Source organism: Numenius arquata, chromosome 6 (genome assembly GCF_964106895.1).
Source record: "Numenius arquata chromosome 6, bNumArq3.hap1.1, whole genome shotgun sequence".
Classification (NCBI taxonomy): Eukaryota; Metazoa; Chordata; class Aves; order Charadriiformes; family Scolopacidae; genus Numenius; species Numenius arquata.
In genome coordinates, this window is record NC_133581.1 from 33,626,882 (window position 1) to 33,642,900 (window position 16,019).

The 16,019-nt window shown below is 51.0% G+C and overlaps 3 protein-coding genes across 4 annotated transcripts; 2 read left to right on the top strand and 1 right to left on the bottom strand.

Moving 5' to 3' along the window:
- Window positions 1-1,184: 1,184 nt before the first annotated feature.
- On the bottom strand, window positions 1,185-6,563 carry JKAMP (JNK1/MAPK8 associated membrane protein). Its single transcript, XM_074149421.1, has 7 exons — window positions 6,501-6,563; window positions 6,227-6,318; window positions 5,393-5,547; window positions 4,151-4,357; window positions 3,514-3,695; window positions 2,733-2,809; window positions 1,185-2,434 (listed from the first exon to the last, which is right to left on the bottom strand). The coding sequence occupies exons 1-7, from the start codon at window positions 6,511-6,513 to the stop codon at window positions 2,216-2,218; spliced, it is 945 nt and encodes a 314-aa protein (XP_074005522.1). The 5' UTR covers window positions 6,514-6,563; the 3' UTR covers window positions 1,185-2,215.
- A 255-nt stretch (window positions 6,564-6,818) lies between these two features.
- On the top strand, window positions 6,819-11,471 carry L3HYPDH (trans-L-3-hydroxyproline dehydratase). 2 transcript variants are annotated; one of them, XM_074149614.1, is made up of 5 exons: window positions 6,819-7,353; window positions 7,635-7,804; window positions 8,128-8,250; window positions 9,130-9,267; window positions 10,039-11,471. In XM_074149614.1, the coding sequence occupies exons 1-5, from the start codon at window positions 6,825-6,827 to the stop codon at window positions 10,162-10,164; spliced, it is 1,086 nt and encodes a 361-aa protein (XP_074005715.1). In that variant the 5' UTR covers window positions 6,819-6,824; the 3' UTR covers window positions 10,165-11,471. The 2 variants fall into 2 exon arrangements, with proteins under 2 accessions (XP_074005715.1, XP_074005717.1); XM_074149616.1 differs by having other exon boundaries at window positions 6,825-7,353; window positions 9,130-9,271; window positions 10,043-10,164.
- An 841-nt stretch (window positions 11,472-12,312) lies between these two features.
- GPR135 (G protein-coupled receptor 135) lies at window positions 12,313-13,590 on the top strand. The gene has a single exon (XM_074149902.1). The coding sequence runs from the start codon at window positions 12,313-12,315 to the stop codon at window positions 13,588-13,590; it is 1,278 nt and encodes a 425-aa protein (XP_074006003.1).
- Window positions 13,591-16,019: the final 2,429 nt, after the last annotated feature.

Consider the following 16,019-nt stretch of genomic DNA (forward strand, 5'->3'; position numbering starts at 1 on the left):
ATTTGTATTTTGCATTCCAGGTTTTGCTGAAGGCTAAAGCACTGGAGCCCCGCAGGAAGGTCAGTGTTTGGGTATCCATGGGTTGCACTGCCTTTTAATAGAGTTCCTCATTCTGCAGCCTTTAAAACCAACACGATTCTCTAGACCTATCAAATGATGTACTCTTTTCTACAGCTCTTATTACCTGGGAGGAGTTGTTGCTTTTCTTTTTAAAAACAAGACATAGCTCAATATTTAAACCCAATACACATACATGGAAATGCACATGAAAGTGTACAGTCCTTAGTACGGCACCTTTGCAAATGGCTTTTCCTGCACCGTGCTGCCCTGGCTTCTCAGGTGTCCTGTGCATGCACGGGTGTGACAGCTGTGCAAATGTAGACACAAAACTGTGTTTAGGACATTTTAAAGAAAGATATGTCTATGACTGTTACGGAAATGGTATTTTACCACAAGTTGTTTTAAAACCATACTTTTAGAACTGTCCTCTAGATTAGTACATAGCAGTATAGAGAGCATTTGATTTCCTCAAGGAGATTAATTACTGCCTTAATCCCTAAATAAAACCTTACTTCTGCATGCAAGACTTTGTTTGCACACTATTTTTAGAAGCAGTGAACCCATCAATTGGCATTTCACAGAAAAAAATCAGGAAAGGCATGTGAGATGTAACGAAATCAAACTTTCTATGGAAAAAGAGGAGAGCGACATCTCCAGCCAGCCTGGCTGAGATGACACCCCCCCAAAGCCCGAGCTGCTGCCAGCCTCTGTCCTTAGCAACGTTGATATAGGTAATAGAATAAAAAAGACATCATGTCACACTTAAATATAGAAATATACACTGTTGCTTGCACTGTTACAGCCAATGAACCACACAGTAGGAAGAGTTTAAGTTGAGAAGATCTTTCTATTACTCTTCCTTCTGTGTTCAGACCTTCAGCACTGCTCTACATCTTCTTCTAGACCCTCTATAGACTAAGGTACTGGTGGCAAATACACAGGATATAAGCTTTGGGTATCTTCCTCTACAATATAGAGAGAAGACTAGTCTTTGTCAGTGGGTATTTGGCTTCAGCAAGGCCAAAAACTCACTTCTGAACAGCCTCAGAAGTTTCAGCAATTCTTACCAAGGTGTTCACATAAAGATTTTGATGAATGTAGAGCAGAAATAATGGTATCTCTTTAAGGTGATAACAAATCTCCAATTCTTTTTATTAAATCCGTGCTGGTTTTGTACTTCAGTCATTCCAGCAGTTTCCATTATTGCAGGGTGATACCGCATGAAGAGCTGTTCCTTTGCTGCTAAACTGTGCTGCTGTCTGACTGTTGCTGCTGCTGTAGCATGTGTACAGCTACCGCCACGCAGCAGGCGGTGAACTGTTGGCACCGCTGACAAAGGGATGATACAGGCAGGAAGCACTCAGAGCCAAGGTGACTGTGCTGAAAGGCGCAGAGAAGGCTTCACCCATATGTAGTTAACAGGTGCTTCACAGCTTTACCAGCAGCAAGTGGCTTGCTGACGAAAGGTGTAGGCTGTCAGAAAATCTTTAATAATATGCAAATTATAGTAAAGGAATAGGAAAATTAATTTAATGGGAAGGCTATTACTGTTTAATCATCTCCAGGAAGCAGTCTCCATGTATGAAGTACACAGAGCACAAACTACACTTTATAGTGAACTTCACAATGTATTTCCTCTCCTTCTCACTAGCAGACTACATCATCACAAGGAATAAATGAGGAGACGCTCAACATATTTTATGAAGACAAAAGTATATTTCCACTGGTGGGAACAGAAGCTAGAGTTCGTGATGAGAAGACCAAGCTCTGTGTTATATTCAAGCTCCCTTTGTTTGTTTTACTGAAAGTCTACTGAAAAACTTTGTTGTTTTATTCAAACACCACCTAAAATAGTGTATTAGGAAATAAACATATACAAGGAAACCACTGTACTAGACTGTGTCACAAGCTTTTTATACGAATTCACAGCGATAAATAGATACAAAGACATTCCCTTCAATCTATACCAGATACTTATGAAGAATCCAAAGTGCAGCTTTTTAGTATTATACAGTGTCACTCAGAGGTGTTTCACCTGGAAGTCTTGTATGTAAATAACTTCTTTTAAAACAGCAGTTTCCAAAGCATAACAAGCACTAAAATTGCTTAATCCAGATCATTAGGGCAGCGTTGTTGGCACAGGCTCCTTCTCCTTTTAATGTCCATTTCCACCTTCTGAGAGTATACGTGACGGCTCGGTGTACTTTGCTGTCAGTAAGTAGAAGAGGGCAGGTGCAGGGACCAAGGCAAGCAGCGGCAGGTCCTGCTCGAGCTTATCCAGTTTAGAAACGGAGATGATTCCATAGGCATGAAGTAACCAGTGGCTGAAGAGGACAACAAGCCTTTTCTTCCTGACAAGAAGATCCTTGAAAGACTTGCAAAACAAACACAGCATCTTTTTAGCATTCAGCCTGCTACCTAGTACCTGATGTTTAAGAGATGTTACAGGTATCACACAGAGCCTGCACGAGGCCTCCTGGGTGTGAGCCCTTCCAGCACATAACACAGTTTCTCAGTACACCACAAGAGGGAAGTCTTGCAGGAGCTTCCTCCAGCTAAGTCATAAAGGAAGAGGCTTAAATGCAGAATACGCTGCTGAGAAAAGGCAAGAGACAAAGTGGTCTCAAGTATTTTATACTATGAGTTTTAACAGAGAAAACATGTTTACCTACCTCCACTTCAGAAGCAGACATGTACACAGCCAGTGTAACCAAAGACAGCACCAGTATGATGTAGGGAAAGGCATAATCTAAAGGCAAACACTGAACACGTTAGCAGGAAAACGAATGCGTGACATACATTCAAAGGAGATAGTTTTTCCATACAGAGCCATGGGTGTGAGGTAAACTAAGCTGCTACAGCCCACCTGTAACATCACATCAAACACACACAGCAGAAAGGGTCAGCCAAGCACAACTATTCAACACTTCCATCTTGGGTTTTCAAACTTTTTCTAATATTTCTAGGGGGCATTAATGTACATTTAAATCACTAATTGGAAAAGGCAGATAATGAGAAAAGTAGTCAGGCTGAGTGGGATTTTGCAGGACCTGTCCCCTTCATGTGACAAGTATGCTGGAAGCTAAACCAAAAATAGCTGATCTCCCCAAACTTACACTTTAATCCATCTCTGAAATCAAACAAACCCTACTTTAAGAGAAAGTGGAATTAACTCCCTCTGAAGTAATTTCCTGTCATATCCCCCTTACTCCCTTTTCTGGGAAAGCAGCACCAGCAGAGGCAAAAGCTACGCTGGTCACGAGCCTAGTTAGGACAGGGCTACTAATGAGCAACCTTTTCAGGTAAGGCTCTTCACAATAACCTTAAACAACATCCTTATTCTCAAAGCAAAAAGAGTGTCATGTCCCGTCCCTTCCCTCCCTCCCTCCCATAAGTCATTTGTCAGTGTGTGTTTATAGGTATGTTTATTAGTGTTATTAGGAGGCAACTCACAGAGCAGGCCTCCTCCAACGGCCTGAAGCACGGTGAGGATAGGGAAGAAGTACAGTGCTGCATAAATGCTTTTAAATCGATCAGACTTCCCTAAGCCACAGGAAATTTTATTAACCAGAAGAGGCCGAAGTAGCATCATTAACACAAGACAGAAGGCGTAATATATAAACACAATGGTGTACCTGGGGAAAAAAAAAAAAAAAAAAAAAGAGAGAGAAATTCCTTAAAATGTGCAGTTCTTTTTCTCCTACAGACTCAGAACCAGGGAATTTGGGATTAGAGTCAGTGAAATCTAAAGCATTTACAATCAAAGGATGTAAACACACAATGACGGGCTCACTTTTCCTAGGGGAAAAACAGAGAAGATGCAGCAAAGGGAAAAAAACCTGCAGTCTTACGCTTCATAGCTAAATAGCCTGGATTTATGTCACCTCTTTTGGTGACTCAAGAAGCCATTAGGTGCTGCCAAGTGTTTCATACATAAAACAGCTCGACGCACAAAAGACTTCAGGTGACTGATACTCATTGGTCCGAGTTATATCTGAACAATTTTTGCAGCTTTGAGAAGAGGCCCGGACAGAAACACACTTGTGTAACAGGGAAGTGCAGTCAGGAGTACAAAAGCCTTCACACTCACAGGGGATAGACTGCTTCGTGAGTGCAGTGCACTGTGGTGACATAATCAGGACTTGGGTTGTAAAGCATCGTGTACCAGTCCGAAAGCTTCTTGACCTTGCAGGAGCGGATGTGCAGGGAGCTGACAGGGTCGCTGACGAGCAGTGTAACAATTGCTGCAACGCTGCACTCAAACAAGGCAGTGACGTGCTGCAGTAACGCGCTGGAACTGGGGATGGAGAGAGAGAGATAGATATTTTTACTACTATTTTGCTAACACTGTAAGAAATCTAAACACCAACTGAAAAGTGGAGGCCTATGCAGCACAGAACCTGCTACAGAGCTAATATTTACCATTACCAAGGACGGGACAACTCTACTTGAATAAAAAGTTAAGTATTTGAAGCTGAATGTGAAAACTAATTTAGAATCTTGGATGATTTAAGTGTAAAATGTGACTGAATAGCATTCCAACTTCTTAAATAAAAGCTAGCTGTGCCGTAAGCATCCTGTCAGGTGAGGGACAACAACATTCCTGCTGTTGCAGTTTCACAGAAAGCAGCAGTGAGGATAAGACACCATGCATCTCAGAAGGACTAACATCATTACATACAATATAAACAAAATGTTCAAAGATGCAAGTCCTTGTTAAAGATGATATATATTCATACATTAAACTCTCTCACTCCCCAACATTTTCAGTGTTTTGTACACTCTTGAGTCATTACTTCTTCAAAGTTCCAGCCTAGCACCTAATAGCCGCATGAAGCTGTGGTTTTTAAATGCCTTTTTTACAGAACTTCCTTGATGCACCATGCTGGCATAAAAGTTACATCAGATATGTTATTGGGACCAAAACCCAGTAGATGTATTCCTAAAGAGAAACCTCAAACCCATTTTCTCATTGAACATGTGCAGCTGATCAGGGCCTCCGCAGATGGTAGGTCTGGCCCAGGAGAGAAGGGATGATACAACACGTCACTCCTGCCCGCTGCTGGGAAACACAATCCAGCCCAAATTACCAGACAGACTGCGCACCTCGTTAAAGAGATACAGCGATGTCCTGAGGGCAGCAACCGGCAAGAAGGACCTGCAGGATTCTTACATTTGTAAATAAACCCCCCTCCAGCTGCCCAAAGCTTATGTGCTGCTTGTGGTGCTTAACCAGCACCATGAACTGTTGGACACTTCAATTCAGACTGATCACTCATGGATATGAGATTTCCATTTTAAAATAACTTATCTGAAGAAGGGGTATATGAACCTTTTTTTTCCTGAATACCATTCAATAAAGAACCAGTGTAAAACCAGGGGAAGCATGGCCATGAAGCCAAGGTACAGCCAGTCATAGCGGTCTGGAGATCCCATACATTCCCGGCAGATTTTGTTGTCATCGGTTCTTTGACCTCTAGGGCATACCTACAAAAAGCAGAGATGGTATTTACAAAGCATCTGAGTACCAATAACAAATCATTGCAGTTCCTGGAAAAACACCCTTAAGTTCTGGGGCAAGAAACTTATCAGATTTTTAAAGAGATGAAACATTAACATCAGTGATTTCTCAGTTTCCCTTGCTGATTCCTCAGATTTCCCTTGCTCTGACTGCTTTTTAATATAAACAAATATAAAGCATGTTTAAAAGACTTCATCCAAGACTCCCTTTTCCTCTCCTGCAGCCATACCACCTCGCTTTCTTTGCTAAGCTCACTCACCAGGCCACTCACAACCACTGCCCCACAGAGTATCTTGCTCCCCATTCATTCCACCCTCCCTGGACCTTGCTCTCTCTTAGCATCCCAATACAATCGGCGAGCAAAGTGATTTCAGCACAGCTCTCTGTACCATCCCACCCTGCTCCAGCTTTTGCAGCCCCTCTGCTCAGCTCCAGCTTAGCACCTCCTTCGGGGACGTTCGGAGCTCCTGCTTTCAGTAAGGGAGCTCTGCCCGCCCTTTGTAGCCCTCATCTCCATCTGCTCCCCGCGTCACCTCGGGCCTGGGCTGCGGGCCGGGGTGCCGCTTACAGCGGGATCTGCGTCAGCCTCCAGAGGAGTCCGGCCACCCCCCTCCCCAGGCCGAGCCGAGCCCGCGCCGCACTTACCCCGCAGTCCCCGTAGGTCTCCACAGAGCCGTTGACCGACAGGACGGTCCTCCCGCAGTACAGCCCGAGGCAGGCGGTCTGGATGTCCACAGCTGCGAGGAGAGCGCAGCCCGCGTTACCGTGGCGCTCCCATCGGCTCCGGCCCAGCCCGCTCGCAGCCGAATGGCACCGAGCGCCACCCTCGGACCGCTCCAGCCGCTGACAATCCCCACTCCCACTCCCACTCCCACTCCCACTCCCACTCCCGGCTCGGTACCGCCCCGCCCCGTCCTACCGGAACGGAACATCCTGGTAACCCGACTACAAGCCCTCCAACTCCTAGGAGCCACTTCCGCTGCGTTCCACTTCCGCTTCCGGCACGGGGACAAGGGCCACCGCCCGCTGGGTGGGGGCGTGGTCACGGGCAGGGGGCGGGGCCTCCCCGCCCATAGGTGGGGCCTTGCGCGGGGGGGGGGGGGTGTCTCGCCGGGGGCGGGCGCGGGGGCGGGCGCGGGGGCGGGCGCGGGGGCGGGCGCGGGGGCGGGCGCGGGGCGGGCGCGGGGGCGGGCGCGGGGGCGGGCGCGGGGGCGGGGATGGTGGCCCCGCCAGGGAGAGGGCGATGGCGATGGCGGCGGCGGGCGGCAGCGGACGGCGGCTACCGCCGCATTCGCCCTCGGGCTTGGTGCTGCAGACGGTGGAGATGCACACAGGCGGCGAGCCGCTGCGCATCATCCCGCGGCTGGAGGCAGCGGAGGAGGCGGTGGCAGGGGGGCTGTCGCTGCTGTCTCTGCGGCGGGAGGTGGCGGCCGCACAGGACCACGTGCGGCGGGCGCTGGTGCATGAGCCGCGGGGCCACGCCGGCATGTACGGGGCGGTGGTGGTAGCCGGCGGGGCGGCCACCGCCGGCGCCCACCTGGCGGCCCTCTTCCTGCACGGTGCTGGCTACAGCGTCATGTGCGGCCACGCCGTCCTGGCTCTCGGCCGCTTCGCCCTCGACTACGGGCTGGTGGCGGCGCCCAGCAGCCCCGAGACCGCCGTCTGCCTGCGCTGCCCCTGTGGGCCTGTCACTGCCTTCGTCCCCTGGGACGGCCACCGCAGCGGCAACCCCGTCCGCTTCCACAGCGTGCCCGCCTTCGCTGCTGCCACCGGTGGGGACCGAGCCTGGGCCACAGCAGCTTGAAGGGAGGGGTTGGTGGCGGCCGTGCCAGGGCCGGGGCTGACGGCCTGGCTGAGGGGCGTTTGGCAAATCCCTCCCCAGAGGCCGAATGAGGCTGTTGGGGATGGTATAAGGTGTCACATCCCACTGTGGCACAGGAGCACTTGAGTTGTTGTCCCCATCTCTTCCTTGCGTGCAGCTGGGTTCCCTGGCTCCGCCTGTGAACCCACCACTCAGTATGGGTTCCCCTCCTCACTGCCTTTCTCTGCCCAGACTTGGCCATTGACGTCCCTGGTCACGGGAAGGTGGTGGTCGACATTGGATATGGTGGCACTTTCTATGCCTTCCTCAGCGCCAAGCAGCTGGGCCTCGATGTCTGCTCCTCAAAGACCAGAGACCTTGTCAGTGCGGCGAGTGCGGTGACGGAAGCGGTGAAGAAACAGGTATGGCGGAGCACTGCGGTACCTCAGCATGTGCCCTTCAGGGTGACTGCACCAGACCAAGGCCCTTTATTTACCTGAGGTGCTCAGGATGGGAGGAAGTCCCATCTTCCCGGCCCCATGTTGAATTTCAGAGTCCCTCTCCAGCCTCACAAGGATGTGAGAAGGAGCTCGCTGTCCTGCTGCTGCGCCCATCTCTGTTACTGGAGAAGCAGAGGTGGAAATGCAGCAGTGTGGCCTCTTCCGCTTCCTCTGGTCTTTTGAGGAAGCTGTACTGCATGTACTGCTGCTGCGCACGTTGGTGAACCTGTCTGTGCTGTTTCCAGTTCAAGCTTCATCACCCTGAAAGCGAAGACCTGGCTTTCCTCTACGGCACCATACTGACAGATGGGAAAGATGCCTTTAGTGAGGAGCCCACCACCAACATCTGCGTGTTTGCAGATGAACAGGTACAGAAACAGGATCTTCTCAGACACGCAAGGTGCCACCTTTTTCCCTTCTTATATCCACTGTAGTTCTGTTTCTTCTCATTCGGGCAGCGATCATTTCTTCAGCTACGGTGATGTTTCTGAAGACCTGAGTGTCACTGACCACAGTCTGGTTTAGTTCCTAATGACAGAAATACTTCTGCACATCTTAGATGGTGGCATTTTAAAAACGTTCATACCCATGTCCCATAGATAGGAATTTCCCAGGAGTCCAGGGGCTGAGGTAGGATCCCAATATAGTGCACGTCCTTAAAGTTCTAATCTAGGGAACAGTTGCTGGGGATGAGCAGAGCAAGAGAGAAAAGAGGGGGTGTAAAATTCTGTCCTTGTCTGCAGTGGATAAGGTATCCTATAAATAGCAGAGGAAGTTTTGGTTGGACTTTCCAGTAGCAAGGAGTGTCGAGCATTGGGACAGATCACTTAGGAAGCTGGCCAATGCTGCGTTTTTGGAGATTTTAAAAATCAGGCTGGCCAGCAGCTCTCTCAGTTAAGCGTAAGGAGAATTCATCCTACCTTGACATCTGAGAATGGCATCTGCCCCTCTCAGTCCTTTTGCTATGATGCTGGGAAGCTTTCAAGTGCTCCCTAAATAGCCTCAGTATTTATTAGATCATTCATCCCTACGAGTTTGCCAAAGCTGATCACAGTCCAAAAGTACCCCAAACCTGCTTATTTTGTCTCCTCATTTGTGATGTATTCGAATTCTGTACAAAGCCCTGGGCGAGAGGGGTTTCCCCCAAGCATAGTATAAAGCGGGTAAGGAGAACTGAGGGGGACAATATGGTTTTCTATTAAAACGCAGAACACTAGAGCTGGTTCATCTTCTCTTCTTGAATGTAGGTTGACCGATGTCCAACAGGTTCAGGTGTGACGGCTCGCATCGCCTTGCAGTACCATAAGGGACTCATCCAGATGAATCAGACCAGAACCTTTCGGAGCAGCACCACAGGGTCCTTGTTCACTGGGAAGGCAGTGAAGGCAAGTTGCTTGTGCCGGACTTTCCCTTTGTCTTGAGGACTGCTGGAAAAGTGCTTGGTTCAGCAGAGAAGCAGAAAAGGCTTCTGTGCCTGGGGAAAGGCGTATGGAAGGAGGAGGTACCTGGGGGTCTTGCCTTCCAACAAGCGTCACGCTTCAGGATTTTTTAGTAGGAAGGCAAGTAATAGTACGACCTTCTTCTGCTGCATGGCTTCCCTGCAAATCCTCCTTCAGCCATCAGGAAAGCACTGGGGTGAGAAATATCTCCAGTGCTAATGTAGATATGTCAGTCTCATCTGTTCTCAGTGGCAGCTAATGGGTGGATTCCTGGTTTAATCCCCTCTTCCCGGTTCAAAGGCTGAGCAGGTTTTTTCGGAGGTGCTGGGTCTGTGCATCCAGATTTCCAGGCCCAGCCCTATCCCTATGGCTTCTGGAAGCACGTAGCTGTGAAGGTTTGGACATGCCCTAGGGAGCTCTTGGTCTTTGGGTGCAAGCAGCCACCAGCTTGTTGGCCTCCTTTGAGGCAGACCCACACTGTGGCAGTGCAGGGGCTTGCAAGCTCAGGGCAGGGGCAGCAGCTGTTGTGTGGGTGTGGAGTTCATGCAGGCAAGCTGAGGTCAAAGGGCTGCTGCACACTTTGGGATATACCTGGGCAAGGCAGGGCACTCGGTGAGGGGTGTCTCTGCCCAAGTGCCACGTAGCACTGGTGTTTCATGAGGTTGGGAGAGCGGAGAACCTCCCGTTGTCTCTGTTCTGATCCTAATCTTTCTGCAGGAAGCCAAGTTTGGGGACTACAACGCTGTCATCGTGGAAGTCTCGGGAGAAGCCTTTTACACTGGTACAGCCACTTTCACCGTCGAAGAGGAGGACCCACTGAAATATGGCTTCTTCTTCAAGTGACCCGAGCCATGGGGCAGTGCCAAAGTCTTGCTCATGGTGCTATGCTTCTTCTGCTCACACATTTCTGTTCTCCTTCTCCACACGGATCATTGCAATATGCCAGAGCAACAGGTTCAGCCTTTCGTGGTGTGTCAGCATCTGCCATGTTTCAAGATAACAGGCAGTGTTCCTTTGTTGTGACTAGCAACAGGCTGCTCTGCGAAGCTTAATCTTTTTCTTCTTTTTTTTTTTCCCCAATAATTATTTGCAGAAAATGAAGCTGATCTTGGAGAGCTGTCTTAAAATTTGTGTGCCTTCTCTACATCTGCAAATTACTAATTTCAAAGCCAGCTTCCTATTAAAAGCGAGCTGAAGACACTGCCTTTCTTCTCTTGTTTACGCTCTTGGAGCTCATTTCCAGGACTCTGCCGAGTGTTCCATGGCCGTTGGTTTGGATTGCCCGCTGTTCCTTGATTGCTCCTGCTCAGCTGGCTGTGCTGCTCTGTCTCATGCCCCAGCTTCCCTGATGTGCCCTGCTCAGGCCTGTCCAGATGTCCCCTTCTTCATTGCAGTCGCTTCATCCCTGCCAGAGCCCTCCTGTGTCCCTGGGCTGGAAGCAGGTATTTGCTCAAAACTTCCAGAGAATTCCTGCTGAATTCCATCCCATTGCATGTCCACCCCATGCTGCTTCCCTAAACCTTCCCTCTTGCTCGTCCTGGACCACTGGCTGCAAGTACCCTGTGGTTAACTTTCAACCGGACCAGCTGTATTTGAAGCTCTGAACCATTATGACCTTTGATTGCTAATTATTTACTGATGATTTGGTCTCAGCCCCGGGGGCAGCTTGTGCAGCAGAGTGCAGACAGTGTGTGCTTTGCCAGAGTCCCTCGGGGGAGGACTGCCAGTGGAAAAACCAAGGCAAGCCCTGGGCTGTAGGCAAGCATTTGCAGCGGCAGAAGCAGAGCTTCAGACCACTCACAGCCTGTAATTTCCTTTGTGTCTCTGGACAAAATGGTGTTTGTTTACTGAACACACTTGTGGGACCATGCCTCATTAAAATGAGACATGAACATGAGAATGATCATCTCCCAGTTGCTTATGCAACAAAAGGGAGCAAGTCATACTGGAGAGCTTGGAAAAGGTTATCATAGAAAAGCCTGGGAGAAATTTCTTCTGTCAACTTGAAAATTAAAACTTTGGACCAGGAAGAAATAAAAATCCCCTCGTTCAGAGAATGGCCGCACTTCCAACACAGTTTTTTTTAGGCTGGCGCCTGGGGCTCCTGCTCCCAGCTTTCCTGTAACCCCCAAATAAATCCTGTACAGCCTCTGGTCTGGGGTGGCAAGCAGTGACACATGCATCCTCCACGCTTGCAGGAGCAAACTCCTCTGCATGTTTCTAGCTTCTGGGCATCTCCCTTGTCATCAGCCCCCCAGCCCAGCTTCCCACAGAAGAGATGGGGCGGCAAGGCATGAAGAGGCAGCAAGGCACAGAAAGGCTGGAAGCCCTCAGCCATTGTGTCGCAACCTTCATTATCTATTCACCATCTATCCCTATCCCTAAGAAATTTCTCGCATAGCGGCAGGCAACTCCAGTGTGGCTGAGAGCAGAGGGACAGGATCTTGCTGCCCGTGTAGGGGTCCCCGGCCTGACCCCTCAGCTGGTGAGACCGCAGTCCAGAGAGCTTGGGGGGTGGTCCTGGCCCCTCCCGGCCTCCACTGGAGTGTCTGGGCATAGCTGGCCCTTGCCCTTTCGTGATGGGCTGCAGGGCCGTGAGGAGGGGAAGGGGGCCACGAGGGGAAAGAGGCAATGAGGTCCGTGAGGGGAGAGAGGCCCTGTGGGGAGAGGGGCCGTCAGGAGAAACGGGCCGCGAGGGGAGAGGGGCTGTGGGGACCAGTCCACGACTGGGGTGGGGCTGGGGCCGGTTTAGGGTGAGGGGGCAGTCTCTGTCCTCAGCCCAGTCGGTGATGGCCGGAGCCCCCCAGCCCTGCTGTTCGGCTGTGGGGGCGCCGCTCCCCCGCCCAGGCGCCGCGGGGCGGGCGGGCCGGGCCCGGACGGTTCCCCGGCAACGGCGGCCGGGCGACGTCAGCGGCTGGCGGTGCCGGCGACGCGGGCGGAGAGCGGCGGGCGCGCAGACAGCGCCTCTGCAGCCGTGGCGGGGGCAGGGGCATGAGGCTGCGCATGGAGCCGGCGGCAGCCGTGCCGGGCAACCTCTCCCGTGGCGGCGGCAACGAGAGCGGCGGGGCGGCGGCGGGAGCGGCGGCGGCGGAGTGGTCGGCGGCGGCGCTGGCCTCGCAGGCGCTGGCGCTGCTGCTCATCTTCGCCCTCTCGGCGCTGGGCAACGGGGCGGTAGTGCTGGTGATCGCCCGGCACCGGCAGCTCCGCACGGTCACCAACGCCTTCGTGCTGTCGCTGTCGCTGTCGGAGCTGCTGGGCGCCCTGCTCTGCTTGCCCCTGGCCTTCCTCAGCTTGCTCAGCCGCCCGCCCGGTGCCTGGCTTTTCGGGCAGCGCCTCTGCCTGGCCAGCGCTGCCCTCCATGCCGGGCTGGGCATCGCTGCCACCCTCACCATGACCCTCCTCTCCTTCGACCGCTACTGCGCCATCGTCCGCCAGCCCCGACACAAGATGGGCCGCCGCCGTGCTGCCCAGCTCCTGGCCGCTGTCTGGCTAGCCGCCCTGGCCCTGGCCGGACCCTGGTATGGGCTGGCAGGCGAGGGGCAGCAGGAGGCCCGGCCTGGGGCCTATCGCTGTGTCTATGTGCTGCCCTGGGGCTCCTCCCAGCTGGGGCCGCCCTACGGCGCAGCCCTCATCGTGTTCTGCTACCTCCTGCCCTTCGCCCTCATGTGCTTCTGCCACTACAACATCTGCCGGACTGTGCGGCTGGCTGAGAGCCGCGTGCGGCCCCTCACCACCTACAGGCACTTGCTGCGGGCCTACGGGGAGATGCGCACGGCCACCACTGTCCTCCTCATGATCGTCTCCATCATCTGCTGCTGGGGCCCCTACTGCATCATGGGGCTGGCCGCTGCTGCTGGCTGCCTGCCCTTCTCACCCACCATGGATGCCGTAGCCAGTGGGATGGCCTGGGCCAATGGCGCCATCAACCCCCTCATCTACGCCGCCCGCAACCCCAGCATCTCCATGCTGCTGCGGCACAGCCGCAAGGGTGGCTACAGGACTAGGAACAACGTGGCCGCCTACCTCTTGGTCCCGGGCCGCCAGCCGGAGCCCCAGAACCGGGCTGACCACATCCGGGAGCGCTACGTCAACAAGCACAGTGGCCTCCCGGGCAGCGCCCCTTCCTCCTCCAGCCCAGTGAGTGGGGACGAGGTAGCCATGTGGGCCTGCAAGAACCCCGCTGTACTCTTCTGTCGGGATGGGCAACCGGACACCGTCTCTGAGGCTGCCTTGCAGGCCAAGGTGGACACTGTTGACACCAGCCTCTGAAGGGATGGGGGTCCAGGATGGAGGCATTGGGTGTCAGGGCTGTCTCCCTGAGGAAATGTGGGGGGTCCTTTGCGGCCAAACGACCAGGAAATTGGAGTGATGGGACTGCGTGAGCCGCAGTGTGGTTTCTTCTCCATTGCGTGAGCCTGGAGGAGCGAGGCCTGGTGCACTGGAGGCAGCTGCTGTGCCCAGCCAGCACAAGAAGTGCCACAATGAAGCTAAGAAGCAGACACAAACACAGCCCAAACTAACTGACTGGGTGAGCTGTTTAAGTGTCAAACAGGCAATTGAGAGCTGAGCACTGGCAGCTGGAAGACACTGGAAATACCACACTGTGAAAACTGCATCGTGGCAGGAAAATGTTGCTTTAAGCCATTATATGTGGAAGTGCTGATAGTCAGAAAGTCATAGATGGTAGGACAGGCTAAAAAAGTGGTCTATTAATATGGTATATTTTTTTTCCCAAACTCCTAAGCATAACTAATTGTTATGAAAGGGAAGATGTATGATACCAGGAGGGAAGGAAAGGAAGATGAAACCTCAGTTGTCAGAATTTCAGCAGCGCTTTTTTTTTTTCAGGAACACAGCTTAAAATACTATGAATATGAGAAATGAGAGTTCTTCAGACAGACTGAGGAAAAAGGTGTGGGTGTAGACTATGGTATCACTCAGTTTGTGCACAAGGTGTGTGTTTTCTTTCTGAGCTCATCCGAAGTCTCTCACATCTCTAAGATTTTAACCATGTTTAGAGGAGCCATGCAAGAGAGTTGAGTATCTGAAAGCAGGGGTAAAGCAATATGAAGCAGGGCACATGCCCTCTTCATGTGCTCTTAAGCATATGAAAATATGCATATGCAGAGAACAGGTATTGTTGTATTGATGGCAGCAATCCATTTGGAGTATAATATTTAAAAGCCAGCTAGTGAAAAAAAGGAAAATAACACAATGGAAGTGCGATTGCATGGCAATTTATCAGTATAATTTTTTTGTCCAAAGGCCTAAAGCCTTAAATTAGTATTTTGAATCAGAAACTAAGATTGGGCCTTCCTTTATCTTTACTAGAGTTAAATGTGAAAGATAGTGTTTTTCCTTGTACAGGCTTTAAAAATACAGTGTTACTGTTTTATCAGCTTTTTCAACTGTTTGTGACCCTAGTGAACATATACTCTCATTATTTTGTAAGACAAGAAATAAATTGTCTTTTATGGAGGAGATGAAAGTGTCTCAGCCTGGCATCATTTTCAGCCCGGTCTTGAGAAAACAACTTCTGTAAAAAATTGCCAGATGAGTGGTAGTAGAGAGAGAGACCTAATTGTTTGTGGAATTTTAATGCAGCTATTTTTCATGCTGTGAGCATTACTGTAATTTTCTTCTGTGATGTTCCTGAAGCCTGTGAGGAAAAAATTTCACTCTTGACTGCTTCTGAGTACTGTTACTGTACCCTGCAGACCCTGGATTTTGCAAGTTGAGCAGTATATTCACACTGCTTCAGAGAGAAGCTGTACAGAAAAAACACAGCTTTTCGCAGAAGCTGTTTGACAGCAAGTGAACACTAGTGACCTGTTAGAAGGGTAGGACAGGAATTTCTTGCATACCTGCCCTTCCACAGCGAGGTATGGCTCGTGTAAAGTGAAAGAGCTGGTTGTGAATGATGAGATTAGATTTACTTCTTACCTAGGTAGCTGGCAGGTGGTAACAAGGAGATTGGTGTGGGCTGATTTGCCATACAGAGCACTCTGGTATTTTAACAGCTTCAGGAGCTTTTGCCATAGTTCCAGCAGTCATTGACTCTTATATTATTTATAGAAAGCTTTAATTGCAATTCTGGAGATAGCAAAGAAAATCTGTGGGGTTCTGCCTTCCCAGAGGGATATTTCTCCATGAGTTGTAGCAACAGTCACAGAATCACAGAATGATATGGGGTTGGAAGGGACCTCTGGAGATCATCTACTCCAACCCCGTGCCAGAGAAGGTCCACCCAGAGCAGGTTGCACAGGAACGTGTCCAGGCAGGGTTTGAATGTCTCCAGAGACAGAGACTCCACCACCTTGCTGGGCAGCCTGTTCCAGGGCTCTGCCACCCTCAAAGTAAAGAAGTTCCTCCTCATGTTTAGGTGGAACTTATTACACTCAAGTTTGTGCCTGTTTCCTCTTGTCCTGTCACTGGGCACCACTGAAAAAAGACTGGCCCCATCCCCCTGACACCCACCCTTTAAGTATTTATAGGCATCGATCAGATCCCCCCTCAGCCTTCTCTTCTCCAGACTGAAAAGACCCAAGTCCCTCAGCCTCTCCTCGTAAGAGAGATGCTCCAGGCCCCTCATCATCTTTGTAACCCTCTGCTGTACCCTCTCCAGCAGTTCCCTGTCCTTCTTGAACTGGGGAGCCCAGAACTGGACCCAGTGCTCCAGATGGGGCCTCACCAGGGCA

Coding starts and splice junctions, on each gene's coding strand:
- JKAMP (XM_074149421.1), bottom strand. Junction 5,548..6,226: donor AGACCTACGGGGACTGCGGG/GTAAGTGCGGCG, acceptor TGCTTTTTGTAG/GTATGCCCTAGAGGTCAAAG. Junction 2,435..2,732: donor TGTCTGCTTCTGAAGTGGAG/GTAGGTAAACAT, acceptor TTGTTTTGCAAG/TCTTTCAAGGATCTTCTTGT.
- L3HYPDH (XM_074149614.1), top strand. CDS start 6,825: ATGGCGATGGCGGCGGCGGGCGGCAGCGGACGGCGGCTACCGCCGCAT. Junction 7,354..7,634: donor CGCCTTCGCTGCTGCCACCG/GTGGGGACCGAG, acceptor TTCTCTGCCCAG/ACTTGGCCATTGACGTCCCT. Junction 8,251..9,129: donor GCGTGTTTGCAGATGAACAG/GTACAGAAACAG, acceptor TCTTGAATGTAG/GTTGACCGATGTCCAACAGG.
- GPR135 (XM_074149902.1), top strand. CDS start 12,313: ATGAGGCTGCGCATGGAGCCGGCGGCAGCCGTGCCGGGCAACCTCTCC.